General features: G+C 47.9%; 1 protein-coding gene across 6 annotated transcripts in view; it reads right to left on the bottom strand.

Moving 5' to 3' along the window:
• Positions 1-20,895, bottom strand: part of SEPTIN7 (septin 7) — a 508,515-nt gene that overhangs the window by 166,480 nt on the left and 321,140 nt on the right. For all 6 annotated transcript variants that reach the window (XM_086964822.1, XM_086964825.1, XM_086964824.1 and 3 more), the window contains exons 6-7: positions 9,650-9,767; positions 3,445-3,537 (exon numbers count right to left, since the gene is read on the bottom strand). In XM_086964822.1, the coding sequence (XP_086820948.1) occupies positions 3,445-3,537; positions 9,650-9,767 (211 nt within the window). The remainder of the gene's footprint in view (positions 1-3,444; positions 3,538-9,649; positions 9,768-20,895) is intronic.

The following is a 20,895-nucleotide window of genomic DNA, read 5'->3' as shown; positions in this document are numbered from 1 at the left end:
AGCAGGTCATCTCAAGTTAACCCAGCAGCCTGAGACAAGTCACAGTGAGGAGTACTGATACTGTCACCAAGTACATTCCATTGCAGGCGAAGCCCCAAACTGACCAGATTGCTGCAACTGCCCTGCACGAAGGAGAACTCGGCCGCAACTCCCAACAGCAATAGCTGGTATGCCGGGTCTAAGCCAACGTCAGACCATCACAGTATCAGGAGACCGCCTATGCACACCTCGAAGCATTCTGCACCAGAGGCCAGACCATGCCTATAATCTAGCTTATGGGACAGTATCTGCGGGATCCTCGAACTCAGGAGGACGATTACAAGGGATAGGAAGTTAGCACAACTTACGCTCTATGGTGAATGACCGAACTGTGCTATATTTATTTTTGAAGTGAGATTAAAAAAATGCTTTGTCTTAAAAGATACGAATTTGGGCTGGACATTATATTATTCAGTTTCAGGACTGTGGAGTCCTGAGAACCTGCCGCCCAGAAGGCGGTGACTGCTTGCCCTCGCTACCTTGAGTTTTTTGCGGAAACGGTCGTACTTGGCCCACTTTGTAAAGAGGCATAGTGAGATGGCCCCAGTGGCAAATGACTTTAACCACCACACTTGGGGCAGAGTAGCTACGGCCTGTCCTGTGCCCCTCCCCGACCGGGATCCGACAGTGCAAACAAACATCCTAAAAAATGTATCAAAGTACCGACCATGCTTATTTTAACAACTTTATGTATAGTGCTTTTTACTATGAAAGTAATCTGTCCCGTAACCAAAATAAAAACAACTCGAGCATGATGAAGTGGTCGGCTATTACAAAGATGTGGAAAAATCAAAGACCTTTAGGGGATAATGATGGTTTTCAATATGAACAGGAAATATAGGAGATGAAAAAATTACTCAAGCTGTAAGGCTGGTTAAATGGTAAAGTGGAAAGGGCCGATGACTTTCTTACAGCAAGTTAATAAATGGCCAGTTTTATCGTATAATACTTGCTGCTTCCAGCTCTATGGAATGTAGCAATTACATTGTTCTTAAATCACTTACCTGGTAAGTAAGAAGCTCAGAATCAGCCCTGAATTGATTTGGACGCGAGACATGTCCATCACACAAGACAGCAGCCGCAAATGCTCAGTTGAGTGCTAGCTCATGGGCAACTTAAACCACTCCTTTGCTCCTTTTCATCTTTCAGGGGAGGTTTCTGCAATACCTTTTTAGGCCTGGCTAGAAAAAGCTGTGGCTGTCGAGAGAATAGGAAGCACATGTCTGAACTGCTGAGTTTCTATTAAGTTCCAATGTGATGCCAGTCGCTAAACTAAAAAACAGGGTCATGGTTCCAGGAATGTAGTAGTTATACGTTGGTTCCAGGAATGTAGTAGTTATACGTTTTGGGAGGCTTGGAATCCTTATCAGCAGTGCAAAAGCAACTGATGAAACAGGACAGATTGTGACGGCTTCGTATTAATAGCCCCCCTGCCTGAAAGGTCCACTCTATGAAAGAAAACTGCCCTTATTTTGAAACTGTTACCAAGAGGGGGAAGGCGGAGAGTCAATCGAACGCCTTCATATCTGCATTGGTCATGTCGGCGTTTTCAAAAAGTGCCCCTAACCACGTTGACCCATTTTTTCTGGTACAGGAGTGTGCTTGTGAATCAAAGGAAAAATGAAATGATTAAATTCAGTTCTGTATGTGAAGGTGAATCTCACATGACTTCTTTACACATATTTAACTACTTGTATATTTCTGTTACAATATACTTTTTCGTTCTGGCATATAGACTGCTTTAACTATCTGAATAGCCTAAAAGCATTATATAAAACATACACATAAATATATACCTAAAAGGGGCCTTTAGGTCAGTCCTGTGCGTACATTGATCTAGTCAAATGTCATTAAAATGTTGCCTCAAACCACCCCAACATACAGCTTGGAAAAATAGGTGAGTGCACACCAGCCATTAGCTCGCTCACATTGTGAGTAATGGCATTTTGCTTTAAAAAAAATTCTAAACAAAATGTTATTGTTTTTAATTATTACCAGCTAGCTGTCTGTCACCAAATATGACAAATAAATATTAAATCTCGGCAAATTGTAATGCTCTGACCAAGCATAAAACCTCTACTCCTCCCGGACTCAGTATCTTAGACTTTCCCAATATGTAATAGCAAAACTACTAGACTGAGGATGTTGTCACATCAACCCTTGCATCATAGGCACAGCATCTTAGGTTACTTTCTCCCCAGCCCGAGTGTGCCATGGCTGGGCATGCTAAGAGTTATAATGCAGCAATCAGACTTTTTCTCCATCGTGGAATCCAGAGGGTGTTGGACGAAGCCCTATTATGATTATTACCCAAGCCCTGAAATCCTCTACGAGCGCACATATGAGGAAGTTCCCAACATGTGTGCTCAGTTACATTAAAATTCTCTACAACCCAGTCTAGGCTCACAGAGCTACCGTTAATGATGGTGGTAAAGCAGAGCGCATTAAGGGACACAGATTAAGGTGACTTGGACTCTAAAAGCTTACTTCACGACCAGTCAAGGAAGTCATCATGGAAAGTGTCAGATAATTATTGAATAGTTCCCCCGCAAAGGGGCTGCAAAATGGGCCTATCATGGACGTAAAGGGACTAGTAAGATACGTTCTTATGATGAGAGCTTGCAACCCAAAGTACTAGTTAGCATCATCACATGTGAATAATGGACAATTTTAAAACTAAGCATACCCCTTTTGAAATTACTTATACATGGCATTTAGGAGCTAGGCCTGGGTTGTGAACTCTGCTCTGTTCGCAGGGTTTGCAGAGTTTTCTGCACTCCGCGGAGCTAAAGGAGTGCTGAAAACTCCACTCCGCGTAGTGAAGCAGAGTTTTATCCCCGCTTGCAAATGGTAAGTTCGCGAGCGCGAGCTACAACTAGGGTAGGATTTTTACCAGAGCGGCAAAAAAACCAGCACGAACAGCAGTTAGCAAAGCACTCTACCCCTTGCGGAACTTCAGAGTATTTTTGTCACAGCGCGGAGTTCTGCTTAGCAAAACTCCACGAACTACGCCCAGGCCTGTTTAGGACCCGGAATCTCCACTTCAAACAATGTGTCCTTGGCTTCATGGTCAGCAACTGGAAAACAATTCTACTGTTAACACTGATGTGTATTTCGAAGACTGCCAACAGGCGCAAAACCATTTAAGGCATCTCACAGACCTCAAAACAGGTCAGAGTGTCAATGTCCTGTGGATACCAAAAAAACGGTCTTTGTACATATGAATTTAAAGAGGATGACAGAAAGTGTCACTTTCTAATACAGAGAAAGCTTGCAAACAACTTATTTCCCCAGTTTGAAAAAGGTTTTTCAAGTTCACCACAGCCCAGATGAGAGATCAGATAGTGGTGCACAGTGGAAAGAACAATCATAACAGAATTACCTTACTTTAACAGGTTTATGTACCTTGATTTTTTTTACAATCCGGTTTTCTTCTTCATCATCTGTTTCAGGAAATTCGTAAATCTTAATTTTATGTTCTTGTATTTCTTTCATTATCTAGAAAATGAAAGAAACCAGAATCAATTTTCAATTCTTTTCATTCGACATTTTTCACCAACTTGAAATTTCCTCAACATTTGGATTTTGCGACATATTGCTTGTTTGTTAGCTTTGAATTGTTTTGATAATGCTCAAAGTGTGCTTATTTCAAGAAAATGTAGTACTGTAAAAATAACTGAACAGAAAGCATGCAGGTAAGAAGCAATTATGACATTAACCGCAAGCAGCATTTTAAAATTGAGTTTCATCAGGGCCTTACAATACACACGGCATACAGGTCTATCAATCAATAAAGATTTGTAGAGCGCAGTTGCATCACCTGTGAGGGTCTCAAGGCGCTGGGAGTTGCATGTTCTCCTATTGGTTGATCCTCCAGGTCTTGAGGCCCTTTTTGAACTGCTGGATCAATGGTGAGGCTTGGAGGTGTAGAGGGAGGTTGTTGCAGGTCTTCACCGCCAGATGGGAGAAGAGGCGGCCTCCACTGATCACCCAATTGATGCGTCGAGTGGCTGCTAGGGAGAGGGATTCGGAGCAGAGTTCCCTAGTAGGTTGGTGGAAGTTCAATCCATTGTTGAGGTACGCCGGTACTTTGTTGTGTTGTGCCCTGTAAGCTGGGGTGAGAAGCTTGAACTAGCATCTCTTTGCGACTGGTAGCCAGTTAAGTTTCTGAGGTGTGGGGTGATATGAGTCCGTCTGGGGAGGTCGAGGATTAGTCTGGCTGCTGTTTTCTGGATAGTCTGGAGTTTAAAAAAAGGAGTTGGGGCAGTTATTCCTACGTAGAGGGAGTTCCTGTAGTCTAGTCTGCTGGTTACAAGCGCTTGCTTGACTGTTCGTCTGGTGTTGGGTGGGAGCCATCTGAAGAAGTACAGAGTATTCGGAGGGTGAGGAAGCAAGCAGAGGAGGAGTTGTTAACCAGCTTCTTCATGGATAGCCGACTGTCAAGGATGATACAGAAGTTGTGGGCATGTTCAGTGGGTTAGGGCCCAGCTCAGGAGGCCACCATGCGTTTTCCAGGGGGTGTCCTTTCCTTTCCTGAAAAGGAGTACTTCTGTCTTGTCAGTGATGAGTTTGAGACAGCTGTTCATCCAGGCGGCCACGTCTGTCATGCATCTTTGGAACTTGTCTTTGGTGGTTGCTGGGTCATTAGTCAGGAAAAGTATGAGATGAGTGTCGTCGATCGCAGCTGGCGGGTCGGCGTGTAGAAGGTCAGGCGGTCGTTGAGGGACCTAGGGCCCAGGTCGTGGAGGGATTTGTGTGCGTGGGTGAGGAGTCTGAACGTGATCCTCTTGTTGACAGGGAGCCAGTGTAGGTCTCTCAGGTGGCTCGAGATGTGGCTGCGTCGGGGGACGTCCAGGATGAGTCGGGCGGAGGCGTTCTGGATGCGCTGGAGTCTCTTCTGAAGCTTGGCTGTTGTTCCGGCGTAGAGGGTGTTTCCATAGTCCAGTCTGCTGGTGATGAGGGCCTGGGTGACCGTCTTCCTTGTCTCGGTCGGAATCCATTGGAAGATCTTGTGGAGCATGCGGAGTGTGTGGAAGCAAGATGAGGAGACGGCGTTGACTTGTCTAGTCATCGATAGGGAGGAGTCCAGGATGATGCCCAAGTTGCGTGCGTGGTCTGTTGGCTTGGGTGCGGCGCCTAGTGCTGGGGGCCACCAGGAGTCGTCCCATGCGGAGGGCGATGATCCCAGGATGAGGACTTCTGTCTTGTCCATGTTCAACTTTAGGCGGCTGTTGTTCATCCATTCGGCGACGTCTTTCATCCCTTCGTGGAGGCTCGCTTTGGCGGTGTCGGGTTCTTTGGTGAGGGAGAGGATCAGCTGGGTGTCATCGGCGTAGGAAATGATGTTCAGGTTGTGATTGCGAGCGATGGCAGCTAGTGGTTTCATGTAGATGTTGAAGAGAGTGGGGCTGAGCGATGATCCTTGCGGGACGCCGCAGATGACTTCGGTGGCCTCCGAGCGGAACGGCGGGAGGCGTACCCTCTGTGTTCTTCCGGAGAGGTATGAGGTGATCCAGTCCAGGGCCTTCCCTTGGATGCCGGTGTCGTTGAGTCGTTGGACTAGGGTGCGGTGGCAAACAGTATTGAATGCAGCGGAGAGGTCTAGGAGGATGAGTGCCGCTGTTTCACCGTTGTCGAGCAGGGCTCGGAAGCCTCGGATGTCGTCAGTGGCTGCGATGAGGGCGGTCTCGGTGCTGTGATTGGCTCTGAATCCGGACTGCGATGGGTCAAGGGATCCGTTTGTCTCGAGGAAGGCGGCCAGTTGCTTGTTGACGACCTTTTCGATGACTTTGGCCGGGAAGAGAAGGAGCGAGATGGTGCGGAAGTTCTTGAGGTCAGTCGGGTCCGCTGTTGGTTTCTTTAGTAGTGCGCTGAGCTCGGCATGCTTCCAGCTCTCAGGGAAGGTTGCTGTGTTGAAGGAGGTGTTGATGTCTCGGAGATGGGGTGCGATGGTGGGGGCCGCTTTGTTGAAGATGTGGTGGGGGCACGGGTCGGTCGGCGATCCGGAGTGGATGGTGTTCATCATGCTTGTCGTGTCTTCGGGGGTCACCTCGGTCCATGTCTGGAGGATGGCGGCTGGGTGCGTAGGTTCGATCGATGGGTGCGGGGGTTGAGCGCCGAAACTGTTGTTGATGTCGGAGATCTTGCGGTGGAAGTACGAGGTGAGGGAGTCGCAGAGGTCCTGTGAGGGGGTGATGTCGTTGTTGCCGGTGCTGGGGTTGGAGAATTCCTTGACGATGTTGAAGAGCTCCTTGCTGTCATGGGCGTTCTTGTCCAGTCGTTCCTTCAGGGATTTCTTCTTTGTGATGCGGATGAGCTGGTGATGTCTGCGGGTGGCGAGTTTGAGGGCGGTCATGTTGTCGGTGGTCTTGTCGAGGAGCCAGGTCTTCTCGAGGGTGCGGCAGGCCTTCTTGGAGTCCTTGAGTTCGTCGGTGAACCAGGGAGCCTTCTTGCTTCTGGGCCTGGTGAGTGGGTCCTTCAGTGGGGCGAGGTCGTCAGCACTTGTGGTCAGCCACTGCGTGAGGTTGCAGGCTGCTGTGTTAGGGTCCGTTGTCCTGACGGGTGGGTTCTGGCTGAGGGAGGTGGCGAGCTGGTCGGCGGTGATCTTGCTCCAGTTCCTGTGGGGAACCTGCTTCGGGTGGTGGTGGACCGTGTTCTTTGCGAATCGGTTGAGGGCATCTTGGCAGCATTCTAGGTCCTTGAAGGTCTTACTGGCATTCCATCTTCTTTCCTTCTCTCTGCAATCCCGTTTCTGGATTTTCAGTTTTTCTGTGAACCAGTTGGGGTGTTTTGTTCATTTCTTGGAGTAAGTGGGTTTCTTTGGTGCGACTTCATCGGGGTTTGCAGTGAGCCAGTTAGCAAAGTTGCCCACCGCTTGTTCTGTGTACAGTGGTGGTGGGAGTTCAGGGCGTTGTTCTGATATCTTTGCCAAGTGGCACGTTGTCTCGCTGGCGGTTGAGGCGGGAGGTGTTAGTGGTTCTGAGGTAAGAAAATGGATGCAGTGGTCGTCAGACCAGGAGAGTTCTTCTGAATATATTACCCTGTTGCTGGCTGAGAAAATACAGATGAGCGGTTGCCCCGCTGTGTGGGTGGGGTAGGAGAAAAGCTGTTTAAGTTCACGGTTGACCATACTTTCTAGGAGGTCAGCCGTGATAGCATCTTCAGTGTTCTCTGGTGGAAGCATAGGTCTCCTAGGAAGATGTAAAGAATCAAGTGGATGGCAAAGGGTGGATGGAGTCTGAGATGCCATGGCAGAAGACAGGGCGAGATCCCAGGGGTCTGTAAGATCCGAGGCACCCTTGCCTACAGACCCCTTGGTCAGAGATTAGAGTCTCTCCAGCAGTATCAAAGGTAACTTGTTCCTTTAATTGAGAATTCAAACTACAGACTCCTCATCACGTGAATAGATACCAAAGCACTGTTTCCCAAGGTGGGTCTGTGAAATGATTCAGACCAGGAAATCCTGCAGAACTGATCAGCCGAAGAGCCAATTAAGCCGAATATAGCTATCCAGGCAATAGTGCTTTGTGAATCTGTGAATGGATGCCCACATAGCAGCCTGCCAGATGTCCCAGACAGGTACACTGCACAGCAGAAACTTTCGCTAAGGTGGAATGAGCATGTAGGCTTTCTTTTTTTGGGGGGGGGAAACCTTTATTTGACATTTCAACCAAGTACAAACACGGGCCTACAACCCCCAGGGCCGGCCGCTAAGCAGTTGCAACACAATAAAACAATCAAAACCAAGACTCAGCATCCCAGGGAGCAGATTCGCCACGTCCACCATACGTACTGGTTGTAAAACATATCAGGTTGGTAACAGGATAAAAAGGTTTCACTTTATAATATAAGATAGAAGGATCAGGTGCCATACAATATCTCAAGTTGCGAAAAAAAGGGGGGGCGAAATAGCTATATGTCCACGGTTAAATCATCTTCGTGTAAGTCAGCGGCGTTAAAACATACTATTCAGGATTAAGCAAGCATACAAATACAGTTTGCGCCAGCTGAATGTCCACCCCGTAGCACTGAAACATCGCGAGAATTGAGGCACATCTGAAAACAGCAAAGATGGCCATAAAAATGAACCCATTACACTGACCCGGAAAGGAAGAAAAGAAAAGGGCAAATAAAGATAAGAAGAAAAAAGGCCATATGGTCGATGGCAATATGCCATCTTCACCCCTAACTGGGGTATCGGGAGAGCTTAAAAACGCTTTTGCATAGTTGGCAACTAGGAGGGTCCTTCATGGCCCACAGAATTCTATAAGTAAAATCACCTACCCTCCACAGTGTGCCCCTTGCCAGTGGACTGCTAGCAGCCTAGCACTGAAGGAAACTGGTGGCAAAAGTATTGGAAATGGGTGGCAATTGCAGAGGGAGCCTGAACCTACCCTTTTCCCAAATTCAACAAGCCCGAAACACACAGGGGTCACAGTAACTGCTTCCTCACGGTCAATGCAAATTGTCTTTCAGAGGTCACGCGATTCCTGCATATCTAGGCTGAGCCATACTGCAAATTTGCGTTTCCACTCTTCAGGCTTGGCGATTTCTTTTTCCTACGGCTATGTTTCAGAATGGAGCCTTCAGGCCAGTTCATTCACTGTTCGACCTCCGTATAATCGATACAAACTCCACTAAAACTATGTGAGCGGCATTAATAATAAGACTTAAGAGACAAGGCAACAGAATGTGAGAGTTTTAAGAGACAGCCAGAGGCAGCAATTCTGTATGCAAGTCTGAATCCCGGTGACATTCACAGTACAAGAGATTTTGAAGGGTGACTCACAAAGGACAGGGATAAGTCTAGATTCTTAAAGATAAATCCTGCTTCAATGATGGGCATCTCTGAGACTGCATAAACAAGACACTGGCTTAAGGAATGTGTGTACAGGTGCAGGAAGAGACAGACCAATATTTCACAGGATTTGAGGGAGTCTCTTTGTTCAGCGAATAATAACAATTTCACACCAAAGTCCTTTACGGTCTTTCAATCCAATCTGTACTCTCGGGCAATAATTCCGCCAGAATGCTGGGGCAACAATTCCACCAGAATGCTGCTCCACCACCATCAATCGCCTTCTCTGGGTCAGTGTTCATGCCCTTCACCAAATCAGGACCTCCAACCCTACTTCATAGCACCACCTAGTCACTCTTTACAGCTTATACACGTTCTGTTCACTCATACCACACCGATAGGACGAAGTCACTACCTACAAAGGGCTATGGCTGCCATCCATGTAAATCCAGTGGAGAAAACAGTCCGTCTGACCTATCACGACTAAGTCTTAACTTAAGGTGTGGGCAGAAAAGCAAGACTGATTACTGTCCTAACACATTGCTTTATTGAGGGTTGGGCTACACGTGGCTCTAGTAAAAGAAATGTCAATACTTTTCACGTCTACAGAGCAGAAAAAGGTTTTCAATGTGGCCTACTGTTTCACTGCCAGATCCAGTCAAAATCAAGGGCTGAATACACCATAGGTTGTTCGGATCAGTATTTTTCAACATTTAGCTTCCAAACTGAAGCACCTCATTTATAGGCACGTCAACAGAATGTTATGCAAACAATCTAAGAATTGAAGCAAACAACAATCTCCTTCCACCTTACCTGTCTTTTAAACTGTTGGCATTCTTCTGGCGTGAGTGTGTCTGCTTTGGCAATAAGTGGAATGATATTAACTTTTTCATGCAAACGCTTCATGAATTCTATATCCAGTGGTTTTAATCTGGAGAAAAGTTAAAAACACAAATATGAGAAATACTGCAATAACACTACACGCAGAATTTCTTGCCAAAATAGTCTACTTCAACTTTAAGAAACAAAATGCATTAAATTGATAAATATCTTACTGCAGGATACCACATGAAAGTTTCTGGTTTTAACTAGGATGGTTAATGTAGAGTAAAATGGTCACCAATTTGATTATTTAGTGCAGTACAAGTTAAAAAACATCCTTTGCTATTTAGCCCTATCCTAGGTCCTCGAAAGCTATATATATATATACACACATACATACATATATACATACAGACACAAATTACACACACTGTCTATCTAGCTTAACCATATGGATATAAGACTTGCCTTATTGGCAGACAATTCTCTTACACAGACCCATACCATGCTACTAGAAACAGGCATCCAAACGATTTGTGCTGCATAGAGTTGGTCCTACTTTTCCAGTTGACAAAATAAACAAGCAACTTGTTCTCTTGGATCCCAATCAATACACCTGCGTTTTCGATTAGAGGAATTACACACCCCTGCCTCATGCTCAAAGAGGTTGCTGGTGAATCATGGTTCATTCTGTTGGATTCCTCTCTCGAATCATAATCCATCAGCTATGATACTGGTTGTAGTGTCCTCTTTTGCTCCGTAGCCTCACCTATTTTCGGTGGTTAAGTCTTTTCCTTCACTTATCGTTATGATTGTGTGGAGAAACCTTGGCATATTTTGTGTAACATGCATGAGACAAAAAATACTGGCACTGATAGTAGCCAATATATTTCTGGTTACTGGTTAGACCCTTGTAATATTGATGCACAAATAGGATTCATGGCACAATACGAAGCAGTGATATCGAAAACTATTAAACTTATTTACAAAGTTTCAAACAAATGGCTTCATATATTTAATACTGATAACTAAGGCACATGAACATATTATAATAAGAAGCTTTGTTACGTTAATGGAATATGCAAGTGTATGTCATGGCTATTCTAGGTTGGACTTTGTTTTTTTACAAGCAAAAAGGTCTAAGTGACTCATCTGCACAAACAAACAAATTAAAACTATCTGTTTTAAATACATAACGCATGGGGCCACTGATGGTTTATTTCGAACCAAATTGTACACCGAGAAGGTATACTGCCATTTTTCGCTTAAAGACTCAATTGACAATGATTGTCCTATGGAACTTCAGGTGCTAGAGTCCAACAACCCAACATTTGAAAAATAACACCAATGGCTATGCTGGACCACAAGAAATATTAAAAGCTCCAGTGATTTACAAATGTGTACTTTAATTTAGATTACATCTTGAACTTTGAGTGATCCCATGGATCTCTGAAGAGTATGGGGTGGTGAAACACACTTAAGGAGGAAACCCCCCCTGTGGCACAATGGGCGTTTGCCCGACTTAGCGGCCCTTCAGGAATTTTGGGGCTGGGATGCCATTGGCAAATCCACCCTGGGCGACGTTGTGCGGAATGGTTCCCTCAAATCGTTTCGCGATCTGCAGGAGGAGTTTGGCAAGCCCCAGTCGCAAATTTTCAGGTACCTCCAGCTCCGGCACGCGCTCACCCTTAATCTGGAGGGTCTTGACTCTATACCGGAGTTTAGTCCGCTGGAGGCAAAAAAATTTATGGGAGACCTCGAGACCAAAAAGATATTGCACATATATCAGACCCTGGTCATCCATAGTGCGTCCCAGTTGGAGAAACTGAGGGGGGCATGGGAGGAAGATGTGGGGGTCTTCGAGGAAGAAGATTGGAGGGAAGCCTTAGCCGTACCTCGGGGGGCAGCCATAGCTATGCTTCTCCGCCTCATCCAATTTAAATATCTCCATCGAGTTTATTTTACTTGGTTGCGGCTGTGGTGGGTGGGGCTGGTGGCATCCCCGGAATGTCTCCGGTGCAGTGGGTCGGAAGGCTCATTCCTACACACAGTCTGGCAATGTTTGTCGCTGGACCGGTTTTGGAGAGGGATATTCGCCTGCCTTTAGGAGGTCCTGGGGTGGTCGCTTCCACGTACTCCGCAGTTTGCCCTTGTTCATGTGATGGAGGGGATTGGGGGCAACCTTTATAAGCGGCATTTGTTATCGTTGGGTCTCACATTGGCGAAACGGGATATCGCCCGGTTGTGGAAGGATGTGCGGGCACCCTCGGTGGCTGCCTGGAAAAATGGATTAGACTTCTGCATGGGGTGTCCGCGTAAGCCCTTCAAAATTTGGAAGAGGTGGGCTGACTATAGGGGCCTGTGGCTGGAGCCCCTAGCTGAAACAGACGATTTTTCGCTGGAATGTGGATAGGGACAAGGTGGGGGGGGCCTGGCGCAGTGTGGGTGGTTGGTTGTGGTGTGTGTGTGTGTGTGTGCTCGGGTGGGTGGGTTTCAGTGGTGGTAGGGCAACTCTGGGGGGGAGGAGGAGGGAAATAGTTGGGGTTTCAGGGGGTTGTTATTTTCAGTAATTCTTACAGTTGATTATGCTGATAATCTTGTTTTTCTTCAAAAGTCAATTGCTGCTTCATGCCTCTGTAATGTGATGCTGCAGTGGACTCTGGTGTACAGGGTCATGCGCCTATTGTGCAAATTGACGAATAAAGATTGTTTTTTTTGTTTTTTTTTTTAAGTAGTAGTTCCTCCTCACAGCTTCTCCAGCTCTTCTTCTTGGCAGTCTTCTTTGTGCAAAGGAGTTCTAAAGTTAAGGGGTCTGGGCCCCACTTTTTTATAGTCCAAAATCCTTTGTTCTCAGGGGCAGAGTGTGTCTGTGCTCAGCCAGAAGCACAAGTTACTACTTGTGTAACAATATATCTGTAAGAGACATTAGTTAGTGATAGATTTTCTTACCTTAGAATATCCCCAGGCGTCAGACTGGATCCGGAAAATTTTGCGTAGCAATACCCCTCCGCGTCCGTCGTCGGCGTCATTAGCACCGGAATGACGTAGTCTGAGTACTTAGACGCCGCCCATGCGCGCTGACGTCCATTCTGATACACAGCTTTTCTGCGCCAGATACGCAGAGCCATGATAGAACCAACACTGGTGTATAAAACTAGGGCCCTGAAAGGGGATGACCTTAACCCTAGATATCGGTTCGCAGAACGGGGAGGATGGGTGGGTCGGTAAGAACCCTAGATATCTGTTCGCAGAACGGGGAGGATGGGTGGGTCGGTAAGGAATCTATCACTAACTAATGTCTCTTACAGATATATCGTTAAACAAGTAGTAACTTGTGCATCTGAAAGAGACACGTTAGTGATAGATGCCTTACCTTAGAATAGATACCCCAGCAAAACCAACCCCGGTGGTGGGTCTGCGAACCAATAATCACACCAGAAAGTCCTGGAGGACAGAACGGCCAAAGAAGCCATCCCTCCGAACTTGGCTGTCCAGGCAATAGTGTCTCGCAAACGTGTGCAGCGAGGCCCACGTAGCTGCCTGGCAAATGTCCTGCAAGGGCACTCCTCGGCCCAGGGCAGTGGTAGTCGCCGTGGCCCGAGTGGAATGAGCGCTTAGTCCAACAGGGGGTTCCTTCCTAGCCAAGGAGTAACATGCCTGGATACCCAAGATGATCCACCGCGAGATGGTCCGCTTGTGCACCGCCTTTCCCTTCTTAGCGCCACACGTAACCATCAAAGAGTTGGTCATCCACCCGGAACTGGTGTGCGATCCAGATAGTAAGAGAGTGCATGTTTTGGGTCCAGACGGTGGAGCCTCTGTTCCTCTTTCGAGGGATGCGGAGGCGGAAAGAAGGTGGGCAAGGTAATGGGCTGCCCGATGTGGAAGGCCGTGACAACCTTAGGCAGGAAAGAGGGTCTCGTCCGCAACACAACCTTGTCCGGATGGACAGAGAGGAAAGGAGGTGTAGAAGAAAGAGCCTAGAGCTCACTCACTCTCCTGGCAGAGGTGATGGCAACCAGGAAAGCAGTCTTCAAGGTAAGAAGGCGGAGAGGACAGTTATGGAGCAGCTCAAAGGGAGCACACATTAGGTAGGTAAGTACAATATTCAAGTCCCACCGGGGCATCGCGAAAGGAACAGGAGGAAACATGTGTGTGATGCCCTTCAAAAATCTATTAAGAATCGGGGACTTGAACAAGGAAGGCTGATCAGGGAGCCTTAAGAAGGCGGAAAGGGCAGAAAGGTAGCCCTTGATAGTGCCCATAGCAGAGCCCTGCCGGGCAAGAGAAAGAAGGAAGAGAAGAACCTCGGAAAGAGGGGCAGAGAGAGGATCCACAGCCTTTGCTGTGCACCATGCCACAAATCTGTTTCACCTGCAGGCGTATACAGACTTCGTGGAGGAACGCCTGGCTGCCAGAATGACATTACAGACTTCGGTAGGCTCCGATTAAGAGCTTCTGAGAGGGACACAGGTGTGACTTCGGCACGTTGATGGAAAACCCCAGCAGATGCAGGAGATCGGCCGTAGTCTGGAGGTGGCTGACGACTGTCTGCGGCGAGCCCGCCTTCAACAACCAGTCGTCGAGGTAGGGGAAGACTGACAACCCTAACCTGCGCAGATGGGCTGCGACCACCGCCATCACTTTGGTGAACACCCGTGGGGCGCTGGTAAGGACGAAGGGGAGCACGGTAAATTGAAAGTGCTCGTGGCCTACCGTGAACCGGAGGTAACGCCGGTGGGCCGGCAGGAGTGGAATGTGAAAATAAGAGCCCTGCAAGTTTAACGCTACCATACAGTCTCCGGGGTCCAGGGCAGCTAAGACCTGAGCCAGGTCAGCATCTTGAACTTCTCCTTTCGGAGGAAGCCGTTGACGTTCTGTAGGTCCAAGATAGGGCGTAGGCACCCTTTGACCTTCTTTGGTACCAGAAAGTAGTAGGAGTAACAACCACATCCTACTTCTGGCCCAGGAACGCGCTCAATGGCACCCTTGGCCAAGAGGGCCGTGACTTCCTCTTGCAGAAGTTGCAAGTTATCCCCCAAACACGGTGGAATTGCGGTGGCATGGCTGAAGGGGTTGCCTCGAAGGGGAGGGAGTAGCCCCTTCATACGATTTGCAGCACCCACCTGTCCGACGTGACAGTGCGCCAGTGGAAGAGGTGATGGCGAACCCTGCCCCCCACTGGCGTCACATGGGCCTGAAAGCACGGACTAGGAGGGTTTTGAGGCAGGGCTGCGGGGGAAGGTGTGGACTGGCCTCGCCGTTGTCCCCGACCGCCGCCACCGCGGTTTCCGCGGCCGCCACCGCGCTGTTGAACATTCTGCGGCCCGTGGCTGGCAGCACGTGTGGGGGCGCCCCTTCCGTGGCCGCGAAAGGCACCCGTTTGCTGGCGTGGGGCCGAGAGGCCCAAGTACTTGGCCGTAGCCCTGGAGTCCTTAAATCGCTCAAGCGCATGGTCTGCCTTGTCCCCAAAGAGACTAAGGCCATCAAACGGCATGTCCAGGAGAGTGGCCTGGACATCGGCCGAAAAGTTGGCGGACCTCAACCAGGCGTGGCGTCGAACCGCCACCGTCGTTGCCATCGCCTTGCCCAGTGAGTCCGTGGTATCCAGCTCACACCAGATGGAATACCGCGCTGCATCTCGAACCTCCGCAAGGGTTTGGGTGAGTTTTGCCCGGACCTCCTCCGGACATTGTGGCAGCACGTCCGCGACCGCGTCCCACAGGGTGTGGGTGTAGCGGCCCAAGAGGCGTGCGGTATTAACTGACCGCAGTCCCAAACTCAGTGACGAGAACACCTTCTTCCCGAACTGTTCATAGCTCTTGGATTCCCGATCGGGCAGAGCAGTCGGGAATGCGGTCTGGGAAGTGGGGGCCTGGAGGACCAGGCTCTCGGGGTGGGGTAGGTGGACAAAAAGCAAGGGTCGCCCGGGGCCGGGCGGTAGCGTCTGGCCACGTTCCTATCCACAGGCGGACCTGTGGTGGGCTTGGACCAAGTGCCCACAAGAACGTCACACAAGGCCTCATTAAACTGCAGCAGAGGCTCATTGGAGCTTGCCTGCGGTTTAAGGACCTCAGTGAGGTTGTTAGTCCTCACGGCCGCGACAGGGAGCTCAAGGTTTAAGGCCTTGGCCGCCCGCGTCAACACTACACTATAAGCAGCCCCCTCCTCCGTAGCCACGGTGGGAGGGGAGACAAATCCAGTGTCTGGCGAAGTGTCAATTCCACTGGCCTCCCCAAGCTCATATGTCCAGTCCAGTGGAGACCGGCACTCCCGTGCCAGAGGGTCCTCAGACAACCCCCAATCACCTTCGTCACCCATCTCCTGTAGTTCAGGGTCAACATGGAAATAGAAATCTCCAAATGCCGTCGGTAGCGGCGCCGCTACCAGACCAAGGGTAGGATCAGGGACGGCACCCATAGCAGGCGCCGGGGGAGACACCCGCAGGGCCAGCGGCGGTGAGGTTGACCAGCGACGACCTGGATCTGGAAGCGGATCCAAAGAGGGCCTGTGGCGCCGGGACAGAAGTCGGCGGTGGCGCCGGGGCCGAAGCACCCGACCCGCTAGGCCCTCCAGCTGGGGCCGTTGGGCCCGGAGGCGCCACGGAACCTGGCTGAGGAGGGGTGGTGTCAGCCGAATATATAACCCCCAGGTTCCACCCCCCCCCCCCCCCCCCCCGCATCGCGCGAGCTTCGGGGTTGGTCGGAGGATCGATGATGTCTCTCTGTCCTCTCATGCCTCTTACCGGAGGACTTGGATCCTGACGACCGATGACCACTCCCGGAGCTGCGAGGGCTCCGACCCCGCGACCGATACCTCGACCTCCTGTGGGACCGGGACCTGGAGCGGCGCAGGGCCGACTGCTGGAGTTCCAGTCGCTTGCGGGACCGCTCCCGCCTAGCTTTAGACGTCAGGGCCCGGCAGTCGGAGCAGGTGCGGTCGTCGTGGTCGAGGCCTAAACACTTGAGGCACCGGCGATGGGGGTCGGTAACCGACATCAGTCGGTCGCACTTGGAACAGGGTTTAAACCCGGGCATCCCTACCGGCACCGTTGGAGTCGAACACTCGAATAGAGAAATGATCAAAATGATCAAAAAGATCAAAAAGTTTAGTCAAAAAAGACTAAGGGGTAGAGCTTCTCCGGATCTGCGCTAGCCGGCGCGGAAAAAAGAAGAACTGACGTCAGCGCGCATGGGCGGCGTCTAAGTACTCAAACGAAGTCATTCCGGCGCCAATGACGCCGACGACAGACGCGGAGCCGCGGGCGACGCCTGCCGGCGCGCAGGGGTATTGCTATGCAAAATTTTCCGGATCCAGTCTGATGCCTGGGGATATTCTAAGGTAAGGAATCTATCACTAACGTGTCTCTTTCAGATCCAGTGGTGTCCTCTCTGCTGCAGCTTCCTGGAAGGAGGAGGCAGACTGGGCCAATTCAGGTGAAAGGAAATCTCCTCCGCCCCTACTCTAAATGCAGCCCAGGTATGTTCAGCCCATCCCTGACCCATCTAGATTCTCTGGAGCCACTGCTCCTCCCCAGACGCTGTCATCCCAAAGCCAGACAGTCAATACACAAACCCAGCAGAGGCACACTGGATGGCAGAGCAAGAAAAAAACCTACCTTCTAAAAAAGGTATTTTCAAACACAAAATGTAAAAATCACCTTAAATAAAAGAAGCATCTTTAGATTTGCAGTTCAGGAACACTGAACTTTATTTTCCTACCTTGTTCCCAGGGGTAGTAATGTGTCTAAAATGTTATAAGCAAACTACCCATTCTGTCCTATGGGAACAGGTAGCTTTGTAATAGTGAAAAACTACATTGGCAGTAATTCACTTTCAGGACATGCCACACACACCAAGGCATGTCCTACCTATCACATACACTGCACCCTGTCCACAGGGGTACCTTGGGCCTACCTCAGGGGTGACTGATATGTTAAAAAAAATGGAAGGTTAGGGCCTGGCAAGTGGGTACACTTGCCAAGTCGACATGGCAGTACCAGACTGCACACAGGCTTTGCAATGGCAGGACAGAGTTACAGTTACAGGCTGCTTGTGTGGGTGGCACAAACAGTGCTGCAAGCCCATTAGCAGCATTTGCCTTACCGACCCTGGGCGCACACTGTACTAGGGACTGACTAGTAAATCAAATCAGCCAATCATGGAAATAGCAACCCATAACACAATTTACAACAGGAGCACTTGCTCTTTAACACTGAACATCAGTGAGAAAGTGAGCAGAGACACTAAATCAGCTAAACCAGAATCAAAACCGGGAGGTCAGAAAGCAAAAAAACAGGGGAAACAAGCCAAAAAATGCCAAGTCTAACAATGTATATAGCACCCTCAAAGAAACGTCCATATACCATTTTATCCAATGTGCAGGAAGGGTATTTATTATCAGTGGTTCAAAACAGTCAATTTGTTGTTATGAATATAGTCAGTCAGCAATTTCTTTGAAATTTAGTATAATTGAAATAAAATAAAACAATCAGTAAAAACACCTTGAGAATAGGTTTACAATAATTTCTGCATATTATCAGAGATGATCCTCAAATAGGAAATCAGTTTAACACCATCGCCGCTGCAGCAATTCCCCCCCGGTGCTGAACTTTTCAGATTTACATGATTTCATGACGAGCTGGGCTCGTCATCAGTGTGCGAGGAGGCTACACCATGACGAGCCCAGCTCGTCATGAGTGTGGAAGGGGTTAACGTGACTCCCTTTATGAATCAGAAGCCTACAAATCACCAACTCTTAGTACCTTACTCAGATATTCGCTGGTCATAAGGGCATATTTTTGAGATTGAGGGAACGGTAACTCTTCCCATTCAACCACATAAAACTAGAGCAAAATTAAGAAAAGAAAAATCACAGCTTCATGCAGCCAACATGGTATAGATTCAGTAAGTAACAGGTGCGTTATAAGCCCTTTAAGTTCTCGGTAAGTCCACAATAGGTGATTTGCAACCAGACAGCTTGTGCTGTTGGGCTGGCTCAACCCAATAAATTATTCAAGATAGATATTACTTAATCTACATGATATCTAGGAGTACAAAATCAAGATCCAGCTTCATCAGGATGTTAATGCGATTCCAGTACATACATTAAATCATTAAGTGTGATATTCCCCTTCCTTTCTGCTTTTCCTCAATTTTAACCATCCTTCTTCCCAACAAGCATTTGTTAATAGATTGCATTGTTTTGTCACAAGTTTTAGATTACTTTTTTGGTGCTTTATTAAATAATAAAACCAATCTATTGAAAAAATCCTACACTTGAGATCAAAGTTAGATTGACTTGTGGCTTTCTCCGTTAACTTCTATTCTATTCAAGGTTTCCGGCATCCTTGTTGACAGATGCAGTGTTAGAAATCGGGGTCTCTAGTTGGCAGTGGCTTGCATCATGCCAAATAGAGACCCTTATTCTAGTCAGGGTAAGAGGATTATTCAGCAAAAATAACCCCTGCTCACCCCTTGGTATTTGGCACAAGCAATCAGGCTTATCTCAGAGGCAAGTGTAAAGCATTTGTACACATACACACAGTAACAGAGAAAATGCTACAAATGGACACCTCACCAGTTTAGAGAAATAACCAATATTTATCTGAATGAAACAAGACCAAAACGATAACAAGCATTGGCATAGCCAATAGGTCTCGCTTTTGGGACCTTATAAGTATTTAGTTATGCAGCACAATATCCTTGGTGCAACAACATCAACTGTTGTATGGCTAAACACTTATAAGGTTCCAAAGGCGAGACCTATTGGCTATGCCAATGCTTGTTAGTTTTTGTTTTTCAGCAGTTTTAGTAGATATGCATAATTAATCACAGGAGCACCATTGGTCTTTATAGATTAACATTATTTAAGAAGCGGCATGTATCGGACTCCTGTTTCAGCAATCTGCATACAATCAGTATCCAGTAATATATGCAATATCCATACATATGTGTGATGAAGAAGGCATTTAACAAGCGTTAACTTAGTTTAAATGATTAACAACTGTACAGTTATAGACGAGATGAGTCTTCTAAGGTAAGTACATACAGTTTTGTGAGGAAATCAGCACACGTGAAGCTGTGGGATGTACTCAAATTGTGGCTAGGTAAAGGACATTTGTGATTGCATTAGACATTTAGGACCTGAGGGAGATTGAATAAATTGTGTGGTGTCCAGCCGTTTTTTAATATGAACACCTGGCATAAGTAAATCGGCAGACGTTTGTACTTATCAGGGGGTCTGGTATCCTCTTTAATGCAGTTTTAAAGGTGAAGAGCAATAACAAATAAGCCATCAGTCTGGCAATAAGCCGTTTTCGCAGACACCCGGTCTCCTTTCTCCTCAGAGACAGAATCAACTTTGGCCCACTGTGATACAGTAGAGTGCCAATGGGACTTACCAGGTATGGATGAGGCCCTCCATCTCATAGTGACTGAGTGTCTAACCCAGTAAGAAGGGTAGGTCTAAACACCTGCCCGCAACCTTACCAGACATGGGGCACTTTTAGAGGCCCAGTAATCAATGTTCTAGACTATGAAGTTCCTGGTGGCCGGTGACAGATGACAATATGGTGCCAAGATCGCCCCAATAGTTGACTTTCTCAGACATTCCAGAAGATGTGCTTGATATCTGCCCCAATGCAAGGCAACAAGGGCAGTTTGAACTGGCGGTAACATATTTTACTCAACCACATCTATGACCGATAGGCCTGATGCTAAATATCATGGTGCATGTGTTGAAATCTAACAGTTGTAGTCCTTTTTCATTTAAATTGAGCCAACTGGACCAACAAACTGGATAATGATATGTGAAAGCACAGCCATGGATTGGAAAATGGTGGCAATATTATGGCAGCAAATGAGTTTGAGCCCTGGCATTGTTGATTATATTTGATAAAAATAGATTGGCTGAAGTTCTCTTTTAGCATTTCTGACTCATCAAAGTGAACCAATCGTGTGATGAAATATCCTAACAGTCTTTGTTGGTTTCTTTCTTTGTTATTCTGACAGAGGGCCGTTGACCATCTAGAAAAAGGGTCATTGTAGTTTACTGCGTCCCTGCTCCCAGTAGCTTGTACGCTAGGGTTGTGTGTGGCAGGCTAGAGTGTTGCATGTGCCCTGTTGGGCTTCAGTATTTAGCATTCAAGCGTTGAGAGCTGTGGCTTTCTGTTTTCCAAGTTGGCACCGCTTTGCAGCAAAGTTTGGTTCTTTACATAGAGTGTTTCCTCTCCGGAA

This window comes from Lissotriton vulgaris, chromosome 4_1, assembly GCF_964263255.1.
Source record: "Lissotriton vulgaris chromosome 4_1, aLisVul1.2, whole genome shotgun sequence".
Taxonomy (NCBI): Eukaryota; Metazoa; Chordata; class Amphibia; order Caudata; family Salamandridae; genus Lissotriton; species Lissotriton vulgaris.
Note: the sequence above shows the minus strand (reverse complement) of the source record. Positions and strands in the feature narration are given on the sequence as shown.